General features: G+C 45.4%; 1 protein-coding gene across 1 annotated transcript; it reads right to left on the bottom strand.

The window, feature by feature from the left end:
• Positions 1-181: 181 nt before the first annotated feature.
• On the bottom strand, positions 182-17,555 carry LOC311192508 (broad substrate specificity ATP-binding cassette transporter ABCG2-like). The gene is made up of 16 exons (XM_084264992.1): positions 17,441-17,555; positions 16,041-16,324; positions 15,405-15,464; positions 14,021-14,135; positions 12,202-12,354; positions 11,297-11,454; positions 10,099-10,250; positions 8,832-8,948; positions 8,223-8,488; positions 7,607-7,689; positions 7,140-7,229; positions 5,691-5,815; positions 5,151-5,305; positions 3,689-3,778; positions 2,464-2,576; positions 182-1,561 (listed from the first exon to the last, which is right to left on the bottom strand). Exons 2-16 carry the CDS (start codon positions 16,322-16,324, stop codon positions 1,414-1,416), a joined length of 2,109 nt encoding a protein of 702 aa, XP_084121118.1. The 5' UTR covers positions 17,441-17,555; the 3' UTR covers positions 182-1,413.
• Between the last annotated feature and the right edge of the window lie 4,108 nt (positions 17,556-21,663).

The following is a 21,663-nucleotide window of genomic DNA, read 5'->3' as shown; positions in this document are numbered from 1 at the left end:
CCCCGGCGTGTACAGCGGAGCGGAGCGCCGGGTCCCGCGGGTAGAGCGGGGGCCTGACCCCAGCGCTTCTGGCCGCGTCCTGAGGAGAGGCCTGCCGCGGCGCGTACGGAGGTGGCTGGGGGGCGGCTTGTGGGACGGACAAGGACAGCCTTCGTCACGGCAGGGCGAGAAAGACAAATACTGAAGTGGAAATTATGGCAGACGTTTACTTCTTATCAGTTGTGAAAGGCGGCGAAGTAACAGAAGGCACAGGGCTGGTGCTTGAAGGGGCAGTGATGTCAGCTCCATCATCTCCCTTTTTCCAACACCACAGCCAGTTACTGCCAGAGCACCAGAAGCCCTTTGGCACAGCAGGCCTGCTTCAAGGGCTGGTGCTAGTATGGTCCTCAAAAAACACTGTAGGCCTGCAGTAACGGAAACAGTCCTCAGGCTTTGCTGGCCCACTTCCACATGAGGGTCTCCAGACAACTTGAAAGCAGCTTTCCTTCTTGCTAATGATGTTGTGAGGCAACTGCTGGCACGCTGCAGCCTGTCGTGCGCTGAGCCTGCTCTGGTAGGGGGGTTGGACTAGAGGATCTTTCGAGGTCCCTTCCACCTCCTAACGTTCTGTGACTGCAGTAAGCATTGCGATAGGCACTGCAGCGGCGCCTACACGGGTTTTTTCAACTCCTAGTGTAGCGAGCACTACATATAGATCACTACTCAGATGCCCCCTTCTGGTGAAGGGAGCTGCTGGTACTAAGCATCAAGCTGCTGGTTATTAAAAATTTCCTCTTAAGTAGAAAAGGGGGATTGGGCATTTATTTGTTTGTTACAGTACAACATACCATAACTCTTCCTCTTAGATAAACTTTCTTACACTGCTGCTGTTAAGTTTTCAAACAGCAAAATTTGTTTCCAGAAGTAGCTTCAACTCAGAAGCTAGCAGAAGAACTGCTCTTGCTTGACAAGGAACACCCATTCCCTGCACTGACTTCAAATTCAAATACATCTCCAACACACAGTGAATGGTGTCTGGCTCTCTTCAGATGTAACAGGCACTAACATGGGGCAACATATCAATGCATAAATGCCATCATCACCTTAAGCCATTTGTGACAGAGAAGCTCATACATTCAAAAGAAATTATTTCCTTTTGAAAATTTCCTGTATAAATTGATGATACTTCGCTATACTTCAGTACCTAAGGATATTCTCATATAAAAAAACATTATGCAACATGCATTAATGCATTTCTTCTTAAAAACCAAAATCATACAATCATGGAGATCATGGTCCAGAAACAAAGGGGCACAATTCCCATCTGAAGTCCAGTAATGTCAATTGAAACCTTTTGGCAATCTCCAGGGGGCCCTAGCAAGCTTTGAAGTTTTAAGAAAGTGGAGGAGCTGCAGAGCAAGGCAACACAGGAGTCTATGTGAACTTTCTGATAAACCGCAGTTTCACATAGGCAATGGTAAGGAAGATAACAGTCATAAAAAAGAGAGCTACTATGTTTTCCCACATTGCCCAGTCAGTAGGTGGGATTCCTTGGCTGCACAGGTATGCTTCACCAGAACACCTGCAGAAAAGCAGAGGGCAGAAGTTGTTATTACTATCCTGTGCAACTTTTCAGGTAGTTACTTTTACTCAAGTTCCATAAAAATTCCTCTACTGTCAACTCTGAGAGACAGGTGACATAGGTTACAAAGTCAGTCTATTATTAAAAAAAAAAAAAAAGGGACAAACCTAGATCTCTGGTTCTCATAATTTTTCAGTACTATCTTAATGGCTGTTTATAGACAACTGTCAAGTTACAAGTAAACCTCAAAACCACATTTAACTGTGGCAAGTACAAAAGCATTAGTTTAACAGAGCAATCACTGGAGGCCCACAGCAGAGACCTGGGGTCCAAAAGCTGTAGAAACAGTGCTCTGGCATTCTTCCCTGCAATAACCCCAGTTTTCCAGCATTCTCACGTGTCACAATTTTTTCAATTGCTATAACTTAAGGTATCAATGGTCCAGAGTACTTCAAGCAGAGAAGTAGCACTGGGAGATACCTTGACTCTCTGCTGTGTCTGCAGGGAAGTTAGTATTTACAAGCAAGCTCTGAGGCAAGGGCATGTTCCTGATCACAAATCTGCTATGCCCACAAACTTTGTGGTTGTTCACAGATTGCATTTCCACTGCTAAGAGACCCTAGATTTCTTTAAGAAAACTGATAAGCCAGGGCAAGGTTAGCAAAACCAAGATTTAATTTAGCTCATCTGTCTATTTTTAGAAGTAATGTTTCATCCCTACTTCCCTTTTGGGTGAGTTAGAAGCTGTTTTATATATGTCCCAAAATAATGTATTTTAGGATTATTATTTAGACTGGCCTGATGATACTGTGATTAACATAAAAATTTGAAACAGTCAGACTTCTCTTTAAAGGAAGCCATCACAATCCAGGCCCAAGAACCACCATCAGTTAGAGACTTACATTTCTCCTGAAATATCAGGGGGACAACTGCCATCATCTCCCACAGATACTGTAACATTTGGATTCTGCTCACCACAGAAGTAGAGATCTCTGAACTCATTCACTTGAAGAGCCTAGGAAAAGGGACAGATAGAGTTTTACAGAGTTAGTGATTGGGAGTGCTAAAACATACACCTCAAAGGAATTTGATTATTAGAAGATAAACATGTGAGTCCAAGAATATATATGTTCCTTTTTATTCTGAAGCTCTCGATCACTGCATTTCTGAGGAACTTCTGCAAGTTCTACATGCAGGATGGTTTGGTGTATGAGTCTTTGGCTTCCAAGTTACATTTCCGTGATTTAGCCATGGGTGTCTGTCTTGCCAGCTACAGGTTCCTGTTCATCCACCCTCATATGGGTCAACCCACAGACCCAGAAAACCACATGGCTGCAGGCAGACACCCAGCACCAGCACACTGAAGCAGATGTCACAAACAAGAGGGAAAGGGTTCCCTTACACTGGCATCCTGGGCTAACTGCAACCTCAGGGGACACTTCCACATTCAGCAACACTGATAGAATACCTCAGTGATACCTGAACAGGAATCACACATCTCCCCACTTCCCAGATCCTACCTTTCTCTTCCACTGCTCATCAACATGATCCTGCTCACACCACCCTGCACCAGCTCGAGCAGTCATTTCACTCTTTTTCACTCAAGGGTAGGAAACTACTCCTGTGAAATAGGCCTGGCTTGGCCAGGGTGAAGTCATGAAATGGAAGCACAACTCCCACCTGTGACCAGCAGGTGACAGGCTATGCCTGGTTCAAGCGGAAGCACCCTTGGCTTTCCGGTACCCCAGCTCGGTATTTTCACTTCAGGGTAAGCCATACTGAAGACTGACACACTCAGGCATTATGGTAAATCATTTAACCAGTTAGACAGTCATTAACCTCAGACTAGCCACCCAAACAGCAGTCTCTGGAGAAGCCGTACAATATGTGGCTTTAAGTCATATTCAGGCTAGGAATTAGTGCCTTGCTGGACAGCTCATTCTGCTGCTGTGCAAGAAGCACTAGTTAGTGGCATAAAGGGTTTGTTCAGTCTCTGGGACTTTGTTCTTCATGCAAGGAGAGAAACCAAACCTGACTTTTAAGAGACCTTTGTTATACTCAAGAATTCTCCAGGAAGCAGCAGTGTGGCTATATTACTCATGGGAGACCAATGCTATTTCTACTCACAGTGAGGCCGTATCGAGGGATGCTGACATACTGGAGCCAGTTCAGCCAGCCCATCACAGAAGGGAGGTTTACCAAGAGGCCTGAAAAGATCTGAAACAGAACAGAGGATACTAATGAGCCACACTCTGTTAAGTGGAATGCCATTCCTGCACAGATACTGCAGTTGTGCAGCAGAGGTGCACACGGACAGATGGAACTCCTGCTGTTATGCCTGTGCCTACAAGCATGAGGTTCAAACCTCGCAACAGTCCTAGCCAGCTGTCACAGCAGCACACCCAAGTACCCCAGATGAACTGCTTACGAAGAGGTCAGAATGGTTTTCTACATCTACGTGAGCTCAGAAGCATGCGTGTCAACAGCTTCTTTACTCTGGAGAACCACATCCTGTAGAGGAGCTAGCCAGAGGCTAAAGAACCAGGGAAATGAGAAAAAAGGAGGAAACCATGGGGAGCCTTAAGGGCTATTACTGTCTTAGCTTTCTCCAGAGTTGCATCTTTTATTTGTGCTCCTGAGTGCTCGGAGTCAGGTTTGCTTTTGTACTTCTTAAGACAATTGCAGTTCATAGCAAAACATGATGCTTAAGGCTGTGCTTCATTGCAAGTGGTTGGGTTTTTTCCTTACTCTTGTCTTTTTGAATGTGCACATGCCATTCCTTATGTACTATGACTTAACTGAATGGACATTGGCTGCCCTTCACTACACATTCACACTTCTTACTCACAGCAACCATCTGAAGCACTAACAATCAACCTGCTTTCACAATAAGCTAAGTAAGTTGCAAATAAATTAAGTTGCACTGTAAGCTCAAAATATGTACACAGATAACTACCAGGAATTGCCTGACAGGAGGTAACTTTACTCTAAGGTAACTTGATAAGCCTCACAATCAAGAAGTTTCATCACCAACACTGTCTCTTTGAAAGGTAAGTCAAGTCCCTCATCTATGGATAGTCAAATTTCCTTTCTCACTTGCTCTTTTCCTTAGAAGTTCTCCAACAAGGCTATGGAAGTAATTTCTGGAACCCAAGGGCAATACTGAATTAAAATAAAGAGAGGGCATGTTCCTGCTTATCCCCATGGGGATCAAAAGTTAACGCAATCAAAGCAATCTGAAGTTTACTGCAAGATTTTTGCCCTTTAAATTATCTAGTTGATCGCTTAGATTTCTAACACTTTGAAATGTATTTTTAAAAAATCTTGTAAAGACAACTAAATAAAGAACACCTTTTCGGGGCAGTGAAGCACCTACAGAATTCCATTTGAGCAATGACTTAACCCTTAGATAACAAGTTGGCAGAGGTACATCTTTGACTACAGTGATAAAAACCACAGGCATGGGTCTGACATACTACTGGACTGCAGGTTCTTAGTCTGCTTAGGGCTGGCTCAACCCAGTTTTATCTGCCTGTCTTAGCTGCTTCCTCATCTCCACAACAGAGCAAGCACATGCTTTTATACTTACAAGCATCAGGACAAAACAAATAGTGATGAGCAGATTGGCCACAGCCACCACATCCATCCCAGCACTGATAGCCAGAGACATGGCTGTGGCAGTGTAGGACACCAGCATCAGGCTCAACATGAAGAAAAAGAACCGGCCTGTATCAGCTTGGTATCCTGTACAAAAAACCCAAACAAACAAAAAACACAGAAAGAAAAGTCAAGTAAAAAACCACATTATGAATCCCAGAGATGTACCCTTGGACTCCTGTACAAGACAGGGAAAGCAGGAAAGAGGACTGAATTTGGAGTCAGCAGCAACTCTACACATTCCAAAGGCCCAAAGAGCACTACCAAAAGATGCAGTCAAGTAGGTTTGTGTCTTAGATCGCCAGTGTCTCTGCCCCTGCCCCAAAGTCCTACAAAGTTATGATGTCAAGCATTTAAATCAGTTGAAGGTTCAACCAGTTTCATGTTATAGATGTAGAAATTAAACTCTGGCTAAGTCAGAAATCAAATCTGTTGGAAGATGACAGGCTCAATGAAAGCATCAATTCTTTACCAATCATCCAGTAACTGATGCATGAGAATATGATGACTGGAGCTGTTCTCATGGGCAGCAGATCTCCTATCATCAAGGCCAGGAAGTAAGCAGATACGCGGTAATATCCACTAGTGTACTGATGGCTGTGAGGACAGGAAAGAGGGCAATTGTACAGGGTTAGAGGTTACCTGGGAAGCAGGCTCAGCATGAGTGTCTGTTTGACTCTGATTCAGTTTCTGTTCTACCACTGACTCCTATATACGCAAGCTGCTTCTTTGTGCTACCACCTCCCACTATGTAAAGTAAGTGCTGATCTATCCCAGGCCCTGGAGCAATACTGAGAACCCTTCATGGATAGTGAATAAAGTTGTATGACTTAAATAACATATTGAAAAGAAGCTGCTAATTCTCTTTTCAAAGAGAATGATCCTTAACACAAGACCATGAGAAAGTATTAGACTGCTATTAGCTGGAGGAACACTTCATCCACAGCTGCTTCCAGGGGAGAAGGAATAATATCAAGTACTGGGATAACACCTTTAGGATAGTGACTCACCCACAGTTCACAGGACAATTAAAGGTCATTATGATTATTCTGCTGCTTAATGGAGTCCATGAAAAGAAGCTTTCAGTGATGAGGTACCAAAATTCCCACCAACACAGCTGTAAGCTAAACTGGTAAGCAGGGCAGACTGACTAGACCTGTCAGTGTGGGAGAAACTCACTCCTGAGCAGCTGTTAGAGGCAATATTAAGCTGCTCTGAGCAAGCAGTGGGTAGACATGTGCACATCTAAATTAGTGCCTCACAGAAACACAACCTCCTTTTTGCAGGCACAGATCTCCGATTTCTTCTTTACTTCGTAGGATCTGTCTCTTGTGCTTTCAGCCCATAAGCTGGAGTCTATTCCAAACTACATTTTCAACATACATGTATATATACACTTTACATGTGTGTGTATATAATGTGTAAGTTTTACAGACACACCAGTGTACATACACACACATATATATACACACACACAGATGTGTACTTGGTTATTAGGGCGCTCCTGTAAGACAGCCAGCAGCCCTCTTCACCTGACTATCCCTTTTCCAAGAACTCTCCCTTCATCTTTCAGAGTCTTACCACTGAGATCACAGGAAGACAGCATTTCAACCCTGCCAGCAAGAGAGCAGGCAGGGTTCACAGTCCACAGGATTCAAGTGGGGACTTCAAAAAGAACCATTACTAGAAGTGACACAATAAACTGTGACACAGCAAGCAAGTAAAAGCATTTTATTTCTCCCCTCCTTCCCCTACCACTTAGTGTTTCAGCTCCCTGCTCTAAAGACCAATTTAGCATTACTATTACAATACAATGTTGCAAGGGATCAATCAAATCTTTGGTGGAAATCATTTTGTTTAGCCTGTAAGATACCCTGGAATGAGGCAGGGTAAGTATGAGATTATGTGCCTCACTACTTACACAAATAGTTTCTTGTCTCTGATGAACAGCTCAATTGCAGACACACTGGAAAAACACTGGTTTGTGGTGACAAAAAACAAGGATCCAACCCTACAGTGCAAAATGAGACATGCAAGAAGGGAGTTAACAGCCTAGGTCAAAACTGGCGGCATCAGACATCATCATACCATCAAGTCAGTGCTTTTCTGTCTCTTATCCACAGAATGGAGATACTTAATTGTGTTACTGTAGATCTTAGCTGTCAAACCAGACTTAGTCCTTTATCTTCCCTTTCACATTTCTTTTGTACATGTGAGCCCAACAGAACTGCAGTCTTTTTAGGACCTCCAGCAATACCTCACTGCCATGCACTGAGGCTTGTGAACCCAAATCTCTTGTGATCCAGGCAGAGCCTGAGGCCTTTCCTGTGGCTGAAACCTGTCTACTACAGATAGAAAAAAGAGCAAAGCTGCAGCTTTCCAACTTACCGATTCTGAATGCCGCTTCGATCCAATTTCACACCAAAAAAGATAGCACCCAAAACCAAGGCTAGAATGATGGTCACTGCAATCTAGAAGGAGAAAGAAGAAAGGGAGAAGGGAGTCCTTCAGATGAGTAAATATTAAGGCAATATGCAGGATTTAAGATTCACACCTGACTAAACCTTTGTTGTGAGTCAACATATACCTATGACACACACAATTAAAAGCCTTATGACAAATGTTATCAGTTTGTCCTCTTCACTTTTCTCCTTCCTCTGTCCATCCATGGCTGTGAAAGTTAGTAGAAACACACTCAAAAATACCCCAGCTTGAAATTTTAAGTGAGGCACAAAGTTAACATGACCCTAGAAACTCACCATATGAAGCAGAGAATGGAGCTTTCCCCCCCACATCCCAATTTTCAGGTGCAGTAGCCCTGTGCTAAACTAAAGTGGAGATTTTTTTCCAAGGCAACAAAGGTAGCTGGGCATCTCACTCCACTGAAGTAGTGCCACAGGACTTTCCTGTTTCCCTACCTGCCTTTGGAAAAACAACTCTCTCCTATGAACAGCAGGCTGCAGGACTAAGAGGCCATCTGAGACTTCCTGCCATTGTTACCTACCTGTGCAACAGAGGCCTGTGGGTTTCTGATGAGGTTTTTCAGGGAACGCTTGGACACCCAGTACAGCTGGGTGAGGAATCCATTTGCATAGGTAATCTCGTGCCCCTGCTTGGATGCTTTCTGCTTGGTACCCCGTCCAAGTTCCACTTTCCCCAGTGCTTCCTTTGTGCTCTGATACAGGCTGGAGTTGAGGTATTTCTGGTGCAGTACATCTACCACACTGCTGTCCATGTTATCTTCTGCCACTCCATTTTCACTGCTTACCCCTGAGTGAGAAAGACAAGATATGGCTTGATTTCTGACAAACACTACCTTCAGGCATGGCCCATCAACATGCTCAGTCCTTCCCACATAGGTTTTGTAGAGTACTTACATGTATCACTGCTCTCCTCTATTACTGAAGGTAGAAAAAAAAACCCTTTTAAAGGTTTTCTGAGGTCTTTAAAAGAAGCCCAAAGGAAAGTGTGTGTATATATATATATTAGTAGGAAAAATAAGATGGTAATGAATCGATGTTAAACTGGAGTGAATCTAGAGAATAAAAGCTTCCCAATACCATATACAACTTTTCTACACCAGCCAATGGTGGATTTTTCCTTCACAATTTACCTTTCCCTGTGTCCACAGATCTGTGATCTTCATTGTTTGCTGCCACAGCAGTTGAATCCCCATTTATGATATCAAGGAAGAAGTCAGCTGGATTGTTGAAGGGTTCACATTCGTATCCTAAAAAAACCAAGCCAAAACAGACACACAAAATGCTTGTACTGCACAGACCACAACTCTAATTCTAGATCACTCTTCCACAACCCTGTTTCAGGAAAACCTCACTGATTTCCATGAGCATTCACTTATGGCAGAAGAACGCACAGGATTTAGGAGATAGTGAATCTGAGGTATTTATACAGAGATTCAAAGCTGCTAATTTCCCACTGATTTCAAGTAAGAAATCGGTAACTTGCTTCTACACAGCTCAGCATGGACTACTCATGCCTCCTTCTCAGTGCTGTTCAACCACATCCCACCTTGAAAGATGCACAGTTCCTCAGCAAAGGTTGCCAGATGTCTGCTCTACAGCCCCAGATGCTTGTACTGCTCTAGAAGCTCAACTCTTGGTTTTGTTTCAAGGAAAAGGGAGGGCTGTCCAAGAGCAGCTTCTTGTAATATGGGTCTAGCCAAGGGATGAGTTCAATTAAAAATCAAGGATGCTTATTCTATAGCATTCCTGTGAAAAAGGAAGGAGTTGGTACATTAAGAGGAGTAGAAGTAGCAAGATGAGTTAAAGTAGCTTCTGGAAATCTTATAATCTAACCTCTCTGTGGCTGCATCTAGACTGGACTGGAAATTCACTCCATATTCTCAGTCCATTACAGTCAGAAACACTCGCCCTGCTTCCCCATACAGGGGGAAGCCACCCAACAGTGCAATTATTAACCCTTCTTAATAACACACCATGGTTTTGTCCCTGAGGTGGTGACCTGCACCGATTCTTGGATCAGCCCCTACAGAGTCTTGTCACACTGTGGTTCAGAACCCACCAGGATGGTCACCTGGGCCTGCCAGAACTACAGGCACCAGAACTACAGGTCTATTGTGCATCACGTTTCTAGATGTCCAAGCAATTCTGGGTTTTCATCCTGATGCAAGGAAAAAAAATGCAGATGACAGCCATGCTCTGTGCTGTCTGCTAAACTTTGTTTCTATAATTTTGGTTTCGTTTTCTAACAGAACAGTGCTCAGTCCGTATGTGCACAGCCTCTTGTATCCTCATGCTAAAATAAAATAGCACAGGACTCTTATCCAGGGCTAGGGTAAGAATCTACCCACAGATTAAACTCAACAGCTGTTTGCCTTTGCTCTTAGCACAAAGACTTACCAATAGAGCTAAAGTACTCCAGGGCCTGTTTTGCAGGACCATGGTACAGCACCTTGCCCAAAGCTAGTAATGTCAGACTGTCAAACAGCTTGAATATGGAATAACGGGGCTGATGGATGGAAAATATGATGGTTCGTCCTCTTCTTGAGAGCCTGAAATAGAAACAAAACATTTCTCAAACACACACTTTGCGTGTCAGAAAGGTCATGTTAACCCACACAAACAGTAAGTATCCAAATCCAAACCAAATACTTGTCAATACTTGTCTCGGTCTCAACACAGAAAAGCTGTAGTTCCCCCTTCTCTGTCAGATACTGCCTGCAAAACCTTCAAGACAGCACCCATCATTAGAAAAGTCTATCAGTGCAGTCCACGTAGACTAATTATGATGTAGTCTGTATCTAGTAAAGGTTGAGGCCACAGCTCTGTACTAGGACTCCTTACATGTTTTCTATACCAGGCTTCAACTTGATTAACTGCAATGGTCATACTGCACCCAATGGCAGTATGAAGCTTCACATGACAGGCTGTGGACATATAGCCAGCTGTGATTACTCCAGGCTCTTCTACTGAAGATTTATGCTCTACAAAAATCAGAAGTAGTTTTCCTTCACATTTTTCAGTTTTTTAGCACTGATGTCCCACAAGTATCCTTGGTGATCAAAGCCACAAAGGGCAGAGCAAAGTGTCCTCCCAGACACACTACAAGCCCAGCAGATGGGTTAGGAACTCATTCTCATTAAAGAAGCTTTGTTTCATTCTCTTTGTACCAGAAAACACCTCATCTCCAAAACATGGACAGCACTGAGGGCAAATCTGCAGGTGAAGTCCAATCTAAATTCCAGGCTGTTGCCAGAGTAGAGAAAGAGACTTTTTAACAGACTTAGTTCGAAGACTAAGAAATTATGATAACAGGGCCTGACCTCCCAGTCCACCCCTCTCTGTGGCAAAGGGAAGCTGTCCAATCTACAACTGCTTCTTGGGCTCAAATCCAATGCTTGCTGTGGAAAGATTCCCATCAACTTCAAAAGACTTTGGATAAGACCCAAATAAAGAGTTTACTCCCACTTCTGAGTCTAGCTTTTTTTTTTTTTCCCCTCTAAAGTCCACTGTTGCTACTCAGTCATAACCACATTCTTTTTTGTACTAATAAGGTGACAACAAAATTGCAGCGGGGCCCTGAAGAACTGACTCTTACTTCTTCAAGAGGATGAGGACTGCATTGGCTGTGCTGGCGTCAAGGCCAGTTGTTGGCTCGTCCAGAAAAAGGACTGGTGGCTCTGTGATGAGCTCCATCCCAATGTTGGTTCTCTTCCGTTCTCCTCCAGACACTCCCCGAATCAACTCGGTTCCTACCTACAAGCAGAGAAAAATCATGTATTTGCAACACCTCCTAGTCAGTGCATACTCTGGAGCTCAGGGCTCTCCACACCAAGCAGCCCTTTTCAGAGTCCCATCAACAAACTCTAGGGCCAGCAGCAAATGATGGGCCTGACTCAAAGGGCAGTGTGAGAGACTGTGTAGCAGTAAGCACAGTCTGATTTTCCAGAGGTACCAGGCACCTTATGACTTCAGGGAACAAGGGAGACACTGACAAGGAAGAGCCAGAATCAGGCCACAGCAGTCAGAGATGGCACTGGTGCTCAGGGATGCCTTTCATTGGTGGCACACCTGCTGCTCAAAAGTGGGATAAATAAAGTAAAAGTATTTAAAAATGCTGCAGGGGGAAAAAGCTCTGCATGGAACTCCTCAAACACAGTCCAGCTTTCCATCCCTCACAGCTTTCTGCATTGTAAAAACAATTTCCCTGCCTTGTCCCACAAAGCCAGGAAGTGACTGAGCAGCTTTCCAAGGTGCTATGACTAGGTGACTTTTTCCCTTTTGCGCTTATACAACATGCTGAACATGGTCCAAAATCTTCTCCTTTTATAAGCAAATGCACATACCTCTTTCCAAACCACCTCCTGACCTGGAGACTGATTTCCTATGGTTTACTCTGGTTCCTGCTAAGCTCCTCCACTACAAACTCCATACTGCCCAGAGTCAGTAAGTGCAGTTTCTAGAGGTAGTACCAATTTCTGAGAAAGATATTCCATTGCTCACCTTAGCATCAGCCACTTTGCTTAATCCCAGTTCATTTATTATCTGGGTGACTCTCTCTTGCTTCTCTTTAACAGTGATGGAACTGGGGAGTCGCAGGGCAGCAGAGAAGTGCAGGTTCTCCCTCACTGTCATCGTGCCCATGACAACATCATCCTGAAAGCAGTACAAACGGACAGTTGGAAAGCCTCCTTCTCAGCTACTTGACTGGGCACCAGGCTCCCTGTAGTGATAGCTGCCAAATAAGCTGTTTATGGGCCACAGTGGAAACTGGACTGAGCAACAACCCCTGACTCAAAACTTATGTGACAAACTTCAAGGTCACTCAGTAGCAATCAAGGGGAGAAAGCAGGTCTCCAGGCTCCCAGCTTGCAGCAAGCACCACCTCAGCCTGCTTTCAGGCTCAGGAGTTGTGCTGACAGTAGCATTTTGCACTGTAAGTGCATTTTCCTTATGAGCCAAGGGGAGGCAGAACAGGTAGCTGGTTTTGTAAAGAGCTAAACTTCTTCCAGTCCAGATGAAGCCAATGGACATTGCTAGTGCTCAGTGTTCAAGTCAAAGACACTTGGGGAGTGTAATGACAGCATTATGATAGACCAGCTTTGCTGCCAAAGCTAGTTTAGGAAGTTCATACCACCACTTCACACACACCCTCAGTCTCTCATCCTAGCTCCTCATCCTTAGATCCACCAATACAACTGTCAGGTCACCACAGTGGAAACCAAACTGTGAATGTAAGCTACCTTAGTATCAAACAAACTCTGGCATGACACCCTCACTTGCAAGGCATGAGCAGAAAGACCACCAGCACGAGACCACTCACGTCTCGCAGGGATGACACATGACTTAGCATCTTTTATATGCATAAAAGCAACCCTCTAAGTATGTGCATACTTACGTATCTAGGCCTTAAGTGCTGTTTATAGTATTTGAAACATCTTTATTGATCAAGGGAGCACTACACCTGGGTAGGTGGGGAGACAGACCATTTAATGTCTCACCTAGTTGCCTACCATTTTAAGGTTAAGTTTGGTTGCTTTGGACATTTGAGAGACAAATGTCTCACACTGGGACCCTTGCAAGAAACCACCTGGCCACTCAGGAAACACTGATGATTTGGGGATTTTTGACCTGCAGGATCAAGATTCAGCATCAGTTCCATCACATGCATCCTCACAGAGCCCCCCCCAGCTGACAGCTTTCAGAAAAGCTGCCTATTTCACATCTGCCTGCAGCCAGAAGCCTGGATGGTTTCCAGATTTGGCTGCTGATACAGCTGCCAAGAATCCCCTTCTCTGCTCCCCCAAGGCTTTGAGAGGCTATAATTGGTCTAGACCTCCACCCACTTCCGCAGATTCAGCCTGCTTTTCCTGTCCGAGTGGAACGAAGCTCTGTCCCTGCCAGCCAGAATCAGAGGAAGAACAGCAGGGATCTATTCACTTCCTAGAATTATTATCTGGTGACTTGAAGGTACTTCTGCCAGCTAAAACTGCTTCTGAGTTTTACAACAAGAGATTTGGGGCACTGTGGGTTTTTTCCTCACCTTTTTAAGTTTGGGTTTTGTTTTTTTAAAACTCCTTCTAGTGCTTCAGAGCAGAGGCCAAAGAACAAGGCACAGTAGCCCAGTGTTTTGGGCATCCATGTAGCTTTAGGAAGACAAACACCTCCGCAATTCACTTGGTTAGAACAATAGTTTGATCCTCTTGTCATCCATTTCCCAGAAAAATTCTAAATACTGTAACATCTGTTATGAAGTCAGATTCATCTAATACAGTTGCTCCTCCCAAGGGCTCCCAAGCCTCCACTGAAGGCAGTCACTCACCTGCACAACATATCCTGAGATGCACTTGAAATTTGGAGGTTGTGGGATGCCATCTATAAGCACTTCTCCAGACAGGCCTGCTGGGTCCTTTCTGGCAGCCAGCACATCTAGGAGACTTCAGACAAACACCAGGTATTAGGTTTTGCCATAAGAGCTGCTTTTAAGTACCACTAGTCACTACTACAATTACAGCCTGCTCATGGAATGCTGCAAACCAAAGGGCACAGAAAGAGGCTACTTCTACTCCTGGGGCTTTAGCCTTCTGTACAGAAAGCCTGGTGTAGACACAGGGTTTTCCAGCAGAAGTTGTGCCATGGCAGCATACAAAGCTTCACAATTCACAGCAGGCAATCCCCTACAAGCACAAACTCAGTCTCCAGATTAGCAGCTAACCTCAAATGCAGAGACAAAAGCATCCCGCTGAGTAGCTGCAGTCTGCTCTCCAGCCAGGGGAGCACAGAATTAACTACTTTGATCTCAAGGAAATTAATCCAAATGGGTATAAACAAGACTAGAGTTAAGATTAATTCTAGAAAGTAACTTTGTTTTAACGTCTCACTGGATTCTCCTTATTGCAAATGCAGAGGCCAACCTGTGTGCTAGGTAAGTAAACACAGCCCTGATCAAGTGCTGCTCTTGAAAACATCCCGATTAACTACTTGTCTCCTCAGAGAGGAAGATCAGGGGTTACCACAAAGACACACCTGTGTGAACCCTGGCCATATTTGCCAGTCTTTAGCATTCTCAAAGGCAGAGAGTGACCAAGAGCTCTCTTACCATGCTTACACAGGAGAGAAAACTGCATCAGCACTGCCTGCAGATAGTCTGTGTGGTATTTCACTGTGCATTCATCCAAAGAACTCAAGCACAAATGCACCCCCACCACCAGGCCACAGTCAACCTGGGGTGAGGATCGATGGCATCCTGCAGATTGACATTAAGCCATATTCCTGCCGTTTGTCAGAGAGGGATTTGGCACAGAACCTTCAAGGAAGTCTTACTGCAGTGACTTCACAGGGGGTAACCTCTCTCCTGTCATGGGACAACTTGTCCCCCCTCCACACCCCAGTTACAGGTCTCAGACAAGAGCCTACACCTGAGCTCCAGTCACCCCTGTTCAGCCTGGTACCTTAATAATCCGGCCACAAATGTGGCTGCAGTAATACTGACCACCAATCGAGCACATGAGGCGCGTGACATCACTGCAGGGCAAGAACTGCAGCAAAGCCAATACAGGGACATGAGGTCAAACTGCATCACCAGATTTCTCACAGCCATGTGAAGGTCTGAGCCTGCAGATCCCTCATCTTCCCCCACCCTCAAAATCCCAAATCGTCTTTGAACAGCTGACTGTCCATTTGAAGGAGCAGAAGAAAGTACTCACGAAGATTTACCGCTCCCCGTTGGCCCCAGAATAGCATTCAAGCCTGGCTTCATAATGCCACTGGAAGAAGGAAAGAGTTATTTCCAAATGAAGGACTGTTCACATGCAGCTCATAGTAGAGGTAAGGGGTGAAAAAAAATGCTGTTGAAAGGAAAACTTAGAAATTATTAAAAACTTCTCCTTAAATCTCAAATCAATAAGCTTTTTTCTTTCTTGTCCCAGACTGCCAGTCAGGACAGAAGCAGAAAAGGACATAAAAAGCAATCTTCAAAAGAAATTAAGTGTCTTTCCTGCTGAGCTGGGTCTTAAAAAGCAAAAAAACAACTAACTGCTCTTTGCTGCTTGTTTCCCCCAACTGCAGTTTGAACCATAGTTAGGGCAACCCTTGGATTTTCTGGAAGAAGAGTTCATACAAGTTTGGTCCTAATTTGCTCAGATCAATAACTGAAACTGCTCCAGCTATATCCTGGCTATTATGCCTAAAAGCAAACTGGAAAGTGTTCACATGAACTGCAGGCTGGCAGGAGGGTAGTCATTTCTTTATCAACACAGCTGGATCTGGAAGGTGACATTGAGGTCATTGATTCAGAGCAGCAGATTAATTCCTACCCTCCTGTATTTTGTTTAAGAACTTACTAAACATTATGAAGGATCTTCTTTTCCACGGTTTTCCGTTTACATAGGAATCCACTGGACAGCTTAACAGAGTACTGGATGTTATGGAAACTCACAACAGAGCCCCGAGGGGACCGGAGTGACTCTCTTGTTGGAAGAGAACGTTGGAAAGTGCCCACTCCTTCCTCTTCTCCAACAGAAATAATGCTGTGGTCAAATGTGTCTGCCATCATGTCTTTGTTACACAGGTCAAGCTCCACTGCATGGAGTTTATTGAGGTCACTGTTGTTTTGAGCAGTTCCCATCTGTTGAGGCAAAGAACACAAAAACATGCAGGGAAGGAGACACATGAGCAAATATTTCTGCAGAAAGTGCCTTGGAAAAGTGACTTTATGCACAACACACCAATCCTCATACATGCCAAGTTTCCAAAAGGATGGATATCCACACTGGAAGACACCCAGTAGTCCCCAAAGGCATGGAAACACAGTGTTCAGAACAATACACATAGCCTTTAAGAACGTGACGTGTATCTTCTTGAAGTGATACTAGCTCAAAGAGCATCTAATGACGTAAAACCCAAGTTCATCTGTGATGGTCACCATCTTCCTCAATGCTGTGGGGAAGGTAGGTGTATCCCACCAGTCACCTTTTTCTCCCACCAGGACTGTGAGGGTTGTAAGAAGTAGCACCAACAATATTCACCACTGCAGAAGTAGTGGATTTCTCAGGGATAGAAGTTCCTTTTAAGAAACTGGAACTAACAGAGCCAGATTTAAAGAAACAGAAACAGCCCTTTCCTCTCTGCCCATTCCTATCACTTAAAGCTCAAGAAGTGGCAGAGTTTTTTTCTTGCATGAAGTAAAACAGAAGCGGTGGGGAGAAGGAAAGGCTGTTGAGCTTGGACACATCCTGACCAGGCTAAGGCTGGCCACCCCTGGAAAAGCCTTGCTTTTGGGAGCAAGAAAGGATATGCTGGTTACATCAGCAAGAGGTGGTTTATATACCAAAGGGTTGCACAACAGATCGGGGTGGGGGGAGGAATCAGGATGACAGTGACACCTGGGGCAAATACCTAGTTAGACTTTTGAATATTTGACTATCTTATACATCTCACATCTGTCCCAGACAGCTCCTGTAGTTTATTTCACCATAAACACGCTTACACAGGTTTCTGCAAAGTTACTGATGGGCCCTGGCAGCCGAACCGCTGCGGCAGGTATGTGCAAAGACCAGGGGAAGATGAGACAAGCTTAGCGGAGGGCACAGGTAGGATCAGGCGGCAGCAGCACCCCTCGGTCCCCCACCCTCGCCCCACGCACCCACACTAAGGCGGAGCCGCTAACCGAGCCGGCCGGCCGAGCCACGCTTTCCTCCCCCGGCGCGCCCCACCCCGCCCCGGACCGGGCCCTCGCCGTTACCTCCCGACTATCGCGGCGCTCCGGGCGGCGGCAGCAGCAAAGCTCTAACGGCGGCGCTGCCTTGGCGGCGTTTTATAACCGGGTCCGGGCGCGGGTTACATAAACCGGCGGCGGGGGAGTGCCCGGCGCTGTCACGCGAACCCGCCGGGACGCCGGCAAAGGCAGCGATGGAGCCCCGCGCTGCCAGGCAGCCCGGCCCGCGGCTGCGCGACCCCCGGGGCGGTGCCGCCGCTGAGTCGGGGCCGCCCCCGGCTGCGTGGGCCGCGCTCGGGGAGCTGGTTCCCCCGCCCGGCCGCGCTGGGTCCGGGATGGCGGTGCGGCGGAGCCCCCGTGTGCCGGGGCTGCCCCGCGCTGCTACTCCGTCCTCCTGGGGGAAGGAGGAGGGGAGGGGAAGCAGCATTGTTCCCCCAACTAAGGGGGGAACGGGCATCGGGCGTGAGATGCTCTGTGCCCTGGGGTACAGCGGGGAGGCAGCACCGACTCTCTCTCCTGCTTTGTCACGTTCTGGAAAGGGATGGTTCCAGTCCAGCTGGAGCTAGAGGCACCCAGGGACCCACTCTAAGGGGGATAAAGCACCACTCATCTCACACCTTCAGAGGCACTGTGTGCTCCGCAGGTGTTTCCCTGCTGGGCCCAAGGGTTACCCGTTGTCCATTGGGCTGCCTCTCTCTGCAGCCATGTGTTCCCAGCGAGGAGAATGTGTGAAAGCAGGAAGACTGGATTTCCTTTTGTTTGTTGCCAAGGTTTGCCCTCAGCCTCCTGTTCCCAAGCACTATTGTCTTTATAAATAACCTTGCTCTCCCCAGACTCCTTGGTGTTATGAATGCAGGCAGGGTCCACTTTTATGGTTTATAAATATGACTTATATAAGTGCTGTCAACTCATCATATTAATTGTCTCCTGCTTGACTACCCTCTGTAGTTATGTACAGCATTGCTTTTTCCTAACAACACCTCTTGATAGATGAATTTAAGTCTCAGCTAAGCCATAGGATACCTAATCAACAGCAGTAACAAAAATTCCAAAGGTTCACGTATCCCCTTTCCGGTGTCTGCATCCCCTCAGGCTTGTTGATGTACTTGATGCCACTGATGCTCTAGACAGAAGGCACTTCCATCTCACACAGCTGCATTGCTCTACCAGGTATAAAAGACTGTGTCGAGACTGTGTCAGTGGATGTTTGTCTCAACGTTGCTGGAGCATCAGACTTGAAAATGAAACAGACAAACAGGATGCCACAGCTCTGCGGTGGAAGCTATTTCAGCTAGCTTTACTTTTTCCTTTTTTCCCTTCTTTGCTTTCACCCTCTCCCTTTCTCTTGCATCTGTACATGTATTGAAGTAACTAATAAATTGCTTTAGTTCGCAGCATCTGACCTCATTTGTGTCTTAATCTCACTCTGCATATAGCAACAACTCTCCCCAGACCAGACCTTCCTGGATCGGGACACCAAGCTGACGGGAGTCCAGAGCAGGTGGGATTATGGGGGTCTTAGAGATCTGTCAGGAGAGCAAGTTTTGCCCAAGGACCAGGCTTGCCAAATAAGGATGTTACCTTCAGTCACTTTGTGGGTAAAAAGCGGATTTGAGTTCGTGTTTCATTTGTGGTTTAACTTCCTTTTTTGAGCAAAATCTGCCTGCATTGAAGACTTTTGCCCTAGCGTTTCACCAAGCACACACATCTCTCTGTCTTCAAGCATATTTCAAACCTAAACACTCACTAGCCCTCAGTGAGTGTGCTGCAGAGACAACTCTCACATCACGTGCCTGAGTCATTAAGAAAAAAAAAAAGCCCATGTGCTTGGGAGCAAAAGTGAGCATTTTCTGAGTCATGAATTTGCTGTTCCACATAGGGCCTGCACAGTGATACATGAGAAGTGCTCACTTAACAAGCAAAATTAAAGGTTACTCTTGACAGTTAGTTTTAGTTGCTCAACTGCTCCTCAGACAGAGCTAACAGATGCCTTCACACTGGCAATTTTGGGAAACAGCGCTGCTCCTCCTAGACTTCATGGAATGGAAAGCCACTTCTCTGCCCCCTGTGCCTAAGTGCATTCCAATTGCTTAGAAACAGAGGCCTGAGATATGGGGAGAGACCACATCTGCCAACTAGAGCACCTGGCTGGAGGTTCTGGCTTTCCTTTAGTCCGTTCTTGAAGCAATGGTCTTCTGGGCTTCTCCAATGACCTTTTGATCCTCAGGCTGTTCCATCTCCTACCCCAGCTGGGAGTACTTTCCAACCGCATCATTTGACAGACCCGGTTGACATAGCTTGTACCGTTGCTCGTACTTTTCTGCCAGTACCTGGGTAGAAGACAGTGGCCAGGGGTGTATTCTTTTAAGATGGATATTCTTAACAAGTCTGAGGAGAGCCTGATTACACATGATATTTTTCTGCCATTGCAGCTTTCTGCTGCAGCTCCGTAGAAAGGAGCATTTGCCTTGTAAACTGTCAGCCTTCGATTCTGATGAAAGGATGAGGTCATCACAGAAAGACAACAAAGGCATTAGCCCAGTGTAAAGCTCTAGCAAGCACCAAGCTACAAAGCACTGTTGCTTTTACTGAGTGACACTGAACAAACAATACTACAGGCCTTGCCTTCGTACACTGTGATAGCAAGGCAAGAGCAACCTGGGTCACGTTTCACATCTCACACAGGTTTGAGCTCCTTTGCTTTTGCTCCTTAGGCCCTGCTGCTTTGAGCCTCTCTCTGCCTGCCACTACAGGGTTGTAGAGCAGGAGAGACAGTGATACTATCCTGGGTATGGGGGAGAGGATCTAGCAGAAAGTTAGGCTTAAAGAAATCCCACTAAAATTATCACTCTCAGTTGCAACTGAATTGAACACTGCTCTTTGGGTTTGGGTTGCACTTGACATGTCCTGTATATATATCAGCACAAAGTGGCTAAGAAGTTACTGAGAACTATGAGTTCCACTCTCTACTGAAGGACCTGGTCTCTTCTTCCTGTCTTCCTGCAACCTGAGTCACAGCATCACAAATACATCTGTTTCAAGGGGGTGCTAAGGGTTCCCCATATTCCAACTTTGCACAAGCCAAGACTTGCCACCACTTGATCAAGTCAGATATGGCTTTGTCTAGCAGAATCGCCAGACACAAAATTTTCTGATCTGCTTCCTTTAGGATGCTGCTTTCATTGCCCTGAGGATCCAGATGTTTTTTTTAATCCTGCCTAATGCTAAATTTCATGAAGCTTGTAAAATATTTCAGGGATTTGAGCCAGCAAGGGAGTGCATGAGAAATACGTGCAGGAGGAACTGAGTGCAGATGTGTACTATCTCCTCTACCAAATGCAGCAAGAAACAGATTCCAATGTTCTCTGTACAAAAGCCATCCAGAAAGCAATGCAGAAGACAGCAGTGTCAGACAAGGTGCATGAGAAATATTTCCTCACTCTTCCAAAAGATCCAGTGAGCTATTGTAAAAGATACAGCCTGTAAAGATGTGTACACATGTGCTAAATCTGCTGCATCTACAAATTCACCACCCCAGGCAAAAAACAAAATTCCATCTTGCCTTTTCCACCCTTATTACTCATCATGTCAAAGCTAGCACTGACTGGCCTCCCTTACTTGGTTAAAGTGCTGCTTGCCTTGGGGAAGTTGGCTTTTTGCAAGACTTGCAGATTATGTAGAAGAACTCTAACTTTGTCAAGTTTCGTTAATCATTTAGTCCATTATCTGAATTCATAGTAGCACTAAATCCTTAACTGGTTAAAGATAAGAAAGGATTCAAGCAAATCTAAAAGTAAAGGAAATCAATATTTAACTAGCTTGCTACACTGAGGTATCATGGGCTTGTCTCTGACAGAAATCATGAATAGCTAAACCATACGATCAATAGAACTACACACAGGTGTTACGTGGGTAAAGCAAGTAATCAGACAAGGATTTAATATCTGTACTCCAAAGAACTTAGTGCATCTAAAGCACTGTCACAGCTGTTCTGAACTTAAAAAACTAACGTCATAAATGTGCTATGAAATTTACAGCTCCAACTTGCAGTTGTTAAATAATGTTATAGAGAACCTAGGACTACTGTAAGATGTATAAAAAGGTGCAGAGGGACACTTCTTCACAGTCTACATAGATGAAGAGAGGGAGATATGCCAGCAGAAGCAGCAGAAGGCAAGCTGGAACAGAGCGCTAGACCAGAGATACATCCTAGCCAGAGTGTAGAGCAGCTGTTGGGGAGGTCAGCTTTG

Source organism: Gallinula chloropus (assembly GCF_964237585.1).
Source record: "Gallinula chloropus genome assembly, chromosome: 5".
In the NCBI taxonomy this organism is placed as follows: domain Eukaryota; kingdom Metazoa; phylum Chordata; class Aves; order Gruiformes; family Rallidae; genus Gallinula; species Gallinula chloropus.
This window is presented reverse-complemented; position numbering and strand designations above follow the sequence as displayed.

Bases quoted from the DNA above. Each gene is read 5' to 3' on its own strand.
- LOC311192508 (XM_084264992.1), bottom strand. From the start codon at position 16,324: ATGGGAACTGCTCAAAACAACAGTGACCTCAATAAACTCCATGCAGTG. The intron at 7,230-7,606 runs GTAAGTTGGAAA...TTTGCACTGTAG, and splicing joins CGAAGCGGCATTCAGAATCG to GGTTGGATCCTTGTTTTTTG. The intron at 1,562-2,463 runs GTAAGTCTCTAA...GCTTTTCTGCAG, and splicing joins CCTGATATTTCAGGAGAAAT to GTGTTCTGGTGAAGCATACC.